At 42.1% G+C, this 6,759-nt stretch overlaps 1 protein-coding gene across 1 annotated transcript; it reads right to left on the minus strand.

The window, feature by feature from the left end:
* Window positions 1–2,005: 2,005 nt before the first annotated feature.
* On the minus strand, window positions 2,006–4,970 carry LOC115205534 (uncharacterized). The gene is made up of 2 exons (XM_029771626.1): window positions 3,496–4,970; window positions 2,006–3,447 (listed from the first exon to the last, which is right to left on the minus strand). Exons 1-2 carry the CDS (start codon window positions 3,516–3,518, stop codon window positions 2,475–2,477), a joined length of 996 nt encoding a protein of 331 aa, XP_029627486.1. The 5' UTR covers window positions 3,519–4,970; the 3' UTR covers window positions 2,006–2,474.
* Between the last annotated feature and the right edge of the window lie 1,789 nt (window positions 4,971–6,759).

The following is a 6,759-nucleotide window of genomic DNA, read 5'->3' on the forward strand; positions in this document are numbered from 1 at the left end:
GGAGAGAGAGGGTATCTGGTCCACAATTGTGTTCAGAGGGAGGCAATAATGTACCACAATAAGTCCAGATCTTCAGGTCAACAGCCCACAGACCATGAGAGGGGGAGGGAGGGAGGGAGGGAGGGAGGGAGGGAGGGAGGGAGGGAGGGAGGGAGGGAGGGAGAGAGGGGGAGGGAGAGAGGGGGAGGGAGGGAGGGAGGGAGGGAGCAGGCATCTTTCTCTCTCCCCTTTTTTACTTAAAAAATGTTATTTCTAATGCACACACATGCCAGACAGAACCCAGCTGCCTGGGTACTTACTGACCACTGATAAATGGTTAGGCATCTAACGTTGACAAACATTGAAACAGACACATCTGTTTGCTCAGTGCAGCCTAGGGGAGTGCTGCTAAAAGCATGGGTGCTGATTGGTCAATGGGGTGGAGGAGCTGCTAGTGCCAGAGGTATAGAGTCCTTTTAATGTAAGACAGTTGCACAATGTTCCCTTTGCAACTAGAGTCAAAGCTATCAAAGTATTGAATCAATACTATCATAGAGAGCCATTTACATAGTGTACTGTAAAATACAAAAAGCCCAAAACACATTCATATACTTGATTTATAGTTGAAAATATCACATATTTGCTGTCAAGTCAAACATTCTTTATATTTTCTAAGTTAACCATTTTTAATGGTTGCAATTTGCATGTGAATTTCAAATGTGGTGCATCACCAGCAGAACCCAGCAGCAGACTTTAGTGGGAAGGTCACCACTTACAGCCCAGAGAGATTCTCTCTCTCTCAGTTTGACTCTATGACTCCAACCATTTAGGCACTACTCTCTCAGTTTGACTCTATGACTCCAACCATTCAGGCACTACTCTCTCAGTTTGACTCTATGACTCTAACCATTCAGGCACTACTCTCTCAGTTTGACTCTATGACTCCAACCATTCAGGCACTACTCTCTCAGTTTGACTCTATGACTCCAACCATTCAGGCACTACTCTCTCAGTTTGACTCTATGACTCCAACCATTCAGGCACTACTCTCTCAGTTTGACTCTATGACTCCAACCATTCAGGCACTACTCTCTCAGTTTGACTCTATGACTCCAACTATTCAGACACTACTCTCTCAGTTTGACTCTATGACTCCAACCATTCAGACACTACTCTAACTGCTATAACCACTCACTCTCAGAAGAACCGAACAAAGGCCCGAATCAAGACACACACCATTGCCTTTCAGTGTTTCCAAACCAAAAAATACCAGTTTTACCAAGTTGTTATTCTTGAACCCACGTAAAAATAATGAGAGATGTTGAATGCATTATAAGAGCACATTCTATAGAGAATGGAGGTGAATAGGCTACTCCTGACCCCTATAAGTTAACACACAGTCATTTGGGGTCACATCCATGGTTCACATTCATCTGTAATGCTCTTTAGACATGATACAAGACTGTTCTATGTCATTATGTCCAGCAATAGTTTTAATGCAACCAATGTTACCATGGCACAGATGGAAAGAACAAAGTGGGTCACTCCCCCGGTTTATATGTTGACACAGACTAATTGTGTAAAGCCTATTGAATACATTTGTCCGTGGACGATAACTGATTGACCCAGCTACACAACCGTGGACATGGTCAACAGAATGAAGACTGTTTGTCGTGTAGGCACTGGGCAGCTCGCTCCACTTAACAGTGCTGTCACCAGGAAATGTTGGAGTGAATGATTAGTGATGATAAGATAGGGAACGGCTCCGAGTAGAAGCATTAAGCATTGGGATACACCAATAGCACCAAAATAGATTATCTTATGGTCCAATGACAGCACTACACAGAGGCAAGCACTGACATGTAGCCTATACACTGTCCATCAACGTTTTCTTTCAGATTAGTCCACTGTTGATACAGTTTCCAAAATGTTTTGCATGTCAGAAGTCATGTTTTCAAGATATTGGACTTTCAAGAAGCACAGTGTCACATGCCACATCATCATGATGATGCACATTTTTGAGTTGATTTTCCCTTTGAAAAAATCTAAAGGATTAAAGTGCCTCAAATGGACAAATAAGAGATGGGCGAGTAGGTAAAGGGCACAATTGTTTACCGCTGGTCTGAAGTTTTTGGAAGTCTGATGAGAACAGCTAGAGGACAGGTTAAGGCTGTTAAAACGACACGTCAGAGCACCACACATACAACAGGAGTCCTACGTCGTACCCTTTAATAGAACAGTCTTTCTGTAAATGGAATAGCCAGATTAGAGGTCTAGACTTGAATCAGCTTTTTCTGCACTTGTATTTAAAACGTTTTTTTACATCCAGATAGATTAGTTCCAAGACATTGTTCAGCCTCACCAAAGAGATTGAGCAAAATAAGGGCCCTTTCTAACATCAACTTTTAATCGCGAGTCAAGACTCGTTCTCAAAGGATTTTCAACATTGAAAAAAAATAAATGAGTAAATGGGCTATGCATGCAAAATAATATAATTAAAGATTTAGGCTGTCATCCAGGTGATATAGACCTAACTGATGTAGGTAGATGGTAGGCCTGTCATCCAGGTGATATAGACCTAACTGATGTAGGTAGATGGTAGGCCTGTCATCCAGGTGATATAGACCTAACTGATGTAGGTAGATGGTAGGCCTGTCATCCAGGTGATATAGACCTAACTGATGTAGGTAGATGGTAGGCCTGTCATCCAGGTGATATAGACCTAACTGATGTAGGTAGATGGTAGGCCTGTCATCCAGGTGATATAGACCTAACTGATGTAGGTAGATGGTAGGCCTGTCATCCAGGTGATATAGACCTAACTGATGTAGGTAGATGGTAGGCCTGTCATCCAGGTGATATAAACCTAACTGATGTAGGTAGATGGTAGGCCTGTCATCCAGGTGATATAGACCTAACTGATGTAGGTAGATGGTAGGCCTGTCATCCAGGTGATATAGACCTAACTGATGTAGGTAGATGGTAGGCCTGTCATCCAGGTGATATAGACCTAACTGATGTAGGTAGATGGTAGGCCTGTCATCCAGGTGATATAGACCTAACTGATGTAGGTAGATGGTAGGCCTGTCATCCAGGTGATATAGACCTAACTGATGTAGGTAGATGGTAGGCCTGTCATCCAGGTGATATAGACCTAACTGATGTAGGTAGATGGTAGGCCTGTCATCCAGGTGATATAGACCTAACTGATGTAGGTAGATGGTAGGCCTGTCATCCAGGTGATATAGACCTAACTGATGTAGGTAGATGGTAGGCCTGTCATCCAGGTGATATAGACCTAACTGATGTAGGTAGATGGTAGGCCTGTCATCCAGGTGATATAGACCTAACTGATGTAGGTAGATGGTAGGCCTGTCATCCAGGTGATATAGACCTAACTGATGTAGGTAGATGGTAGGCCTGTCATCCAGGTGATATAGACCTAACTGATGTAGGTAGATGGTAGGCCTGTCATCCAGGTGATATAGACCTAACTGATGTAGGTAGATGGTAGGCCTGTCATTCATCAGATACCCCATTGCCTCTGCTACAATTCTTAGAAAAAAAAGTAAACAGCAACAACACAAATCCTCTTTATATTGCTTTTTAAGAACTGTCTAGGCAATAACCCCAAAGGCCTAGAGACATCACCTGTGTACACACTTTTAGTTCCCCTAATGCTGCCTTTATTAGACAGCAGGACACTGCATTGTTTTTGGCCGTCATACAGTACAGTGTCTATTGATGAGAATCTCCCCAAGGTCATTTATTTTGTATTATATTGCAGTTTAGAAAGAACCGCCCCCCACTATTTAGAAATATTAGGGTTTAGAAAGAATGACCCCCTCTGAAGGAGCGTGTTGATACTAAAGCACTCACCATCACGTACTTCCAGTTCCAGCATGTTTCCCTTTTCCCATAATATTCATTGCCAAAAAGGATTTGAAAACAATGTATAAAAATAGCCACATAAACATCCAGATTTAGAAAGCATCTATCAGATCCTCATAAAAGCTAAGCCACGCTGTTGAAGGGTGCTCATTCATAGCAGGCTATCTTTGTTGATTTGTGTTTGCATAAGACTATAAAAAGAAGATACTTCAATGAATGACACAACTGGGAATATTTGATATGCTAATACAGAGAATATGCAGTGGGATATCTGTGAGGTTTTAAAGAGTTATTAAGTCACCTCATCAAACCGTTTCTGATCACTCTGTTGGTGCAAATCTTGCAAAAAAGGGTTTTGCTAAACAATCTGTTGTCCGAGCAGGCAAACATCTTTACAGCAAGTTGGCAAAAGCAGTACACCATTATCTCCGCTAATTCCTCATTTCAACATTATTCAGGTACTAAACAGAATACATAGTAACTGCTACAGTAGTGGTAGTCTCCAAAAGCTAATAGTTTGTATGGCTCAAAAATATATTTTGATATACTGTGGTGATTGTGACCTCATTGACATGCTCCAGAGAGTCCCCAAAATAATGAATTACAAAGTAATACTGCTTCATTTCCCTGACCGCCTTGTTGACTTTAAACGCTACAAAATATGATTTTGCAATGAGAAAACATTTCTGATAGTTCAGTAAATATTTAACCACTGTCCAGATAAGAAATATGTTTCATAAGAATATTCAGTCCACTGGGAAACTAGTGAGATGCACTCAGGATGCACTCAGGAACCTGTTCTTCTGGCGTTATCACACAATAAATGCTAATGAATGCTGTATAAAAATTAGAACAGGTTTGTGCCTATTTATTAAAAGACGGACACTAAAATTAATTCCTTTACTACCTGATCTAAACGCTACAAAATAATTTCACACAAATATATTTTACAATTTACCGAGCTAGTCTAATGACACACATGCAGTAAAACCCCTGTAAGTCCCTAGCGCTTTCACGTATGGGGCTTTTCATACAGACACCTACTGACTTAAATGTAAATGTACTGTAAAGGAGACGGGTTGGTTGTTTTACAGGTTGGTTGTTTTACAGGTTGGTTGTCTTACAGGTTGGTTGTCTTACAGGTTGGTTGTCTTACAGGTTGGTTGTCTTACAGGTTGGTTGTTTTACAGGTTGGTTGTCTTACAGGTTGGTTGTTTTACAGGTTGGTTGTCTTACAGGTTGGTTGTCTTACAGGTTGGTTGTCTTACAGGTTGGTTGTCAAAGTGCTTATTAATCCCAATCACAGATTTACACTAATCTACACACACACACACACACACACACACACACACACACACACACACACACACACACACACACACACACACACACGCACACACGCACACACACACACACACACACACACACACACACACACCACAACTGCTGCTACCAGACTCTTATTATGATTTCTAAATACTGCACATTTAAACACTTGCCTCCCAATCCCCCCTTTCCAAAACACGTGTAAATATTGGACTATAAATTGTGCCTCCTGTATTATATTTATCCTAAAAATGTTCTTATATTCTACTGAGACATTTACCTTATGTTCGTCTTCTTATCTTTTATTATTTCTTATTGTTGTTGCATTGTCGAGAAGGATGATGGTTGTCACAGAATGTGGGGTTGGTTTTTACTATCAACTATTATAACCATATTGTTCCGGGACATTGCCACTTCCACTATACAATAAATCCCAAGCTCCTTTGTGCTGTTGCTATAGAGACCTCCCTTCCCAGTAAACACAAACATATTTGGCTGACATATCAAAATGTATTAGGAATATGTAGTGTGGAGAGCGTTTGCATATTGGGAAGACATCGCAGAGTAATCAGAATAGAATGTTGATGCCTGGCCGACACATAAAAGATGTAGACCTGTAGAATTTAGCATGTAGGTACATCTTTAATACATCTGTATGAGACGTCTTGCCAATTAGCAAACAGAGTCTAAACTGGATCTTCCCAATGTATTCTGTATATGTTCGTTGGGCAGAGGTATCTGTGCTATCTGGGTTTGTTGACTCTCTCTCACACACATATGTTTTCTGTCACACACCCACACATGTACACAAACACACACATGCACACACCAATTTACTCCAAATGTAATATGTTATTCTCAAGGCATAAAATGCTGAGTTTTATTAGGAAGATGGTTTGATCAAAGAAAGGCTATTTCTAAGACTGTATGCTATACTGCCTCACTTCTTGTTACAACAGGGAGAAGCTACCAACAAACACTGTGACAACCAACCCCATACTGTGTGACATCTAACCCCACGATGGGGCTGGTTGTCACAAGTGGACAGAGTGTGTTTGATGGCCCAGCTAACTGGATATTCGTCCATGATTTGGCCCAGTCCTGGAATGGGCTCATTCCATTAAACGTACCCCAGTTCCTGTCGGACCCTGGCTTTCATTCAACAACATTTTTGGTGGCCCACCATGGTTCCTGACGTCTCCGCATTCGTCGCAGCCTGCACTGTGTGCACAGAACAAGACTCAGCAGCAAGCTCCGGCTGGCCTCCTTCAACCACTCCCTGTTCCTCACTTTCTCACTGTTCTCCCCCCCGTCAGATGGCAACACCACCATGCTTACGTTTGTGGATAGGTTTTCCAAAGCCGCATATTTTATTCCCCTTCCCAAGTTGCCCTCGGCCAAGGAGATGACCCAGCTTATGGTGCAACACGTCTTCAGGATCCATGGACATGGTCTCCGATCGTGGTCCTCAGTTCTCGTCCAGGTTCTGGAAGGCATTCTGCACCCTGATTGGGTCATCGGCCAGCCTGTCCTCCGGGTTTCATCCCCAAACTAACGGCCAGT

This window comes from Salmo trutta, chromosome 13, assembly GCF_901001165.1.
Source record: "Salmo trutta chromosome 13, fSalTru1.1, whole genome shotgun sequence".
NCBI classification, from domain to species: Eukaryota; Metazoa; Chordata; class Actinopteri; order Salmoniformes; family Salmonidae; genus Salmo; species Salmo trutta.

Bases quoted from the DNA above. Each gene is read 5' to 3' on its own strand.
- LOC115205534 (XM_029771626.1), bottom strand. From the start codon at position 3,518: ATGGGGTATCTGATGAATGACAG. The intron at 3,448-3,495 runs GCCTACCATCTA...CCTGGATGACAG, and splicing joins GGGTATCTGATGAATGACAG to GCCTACCATCTACCTACATC.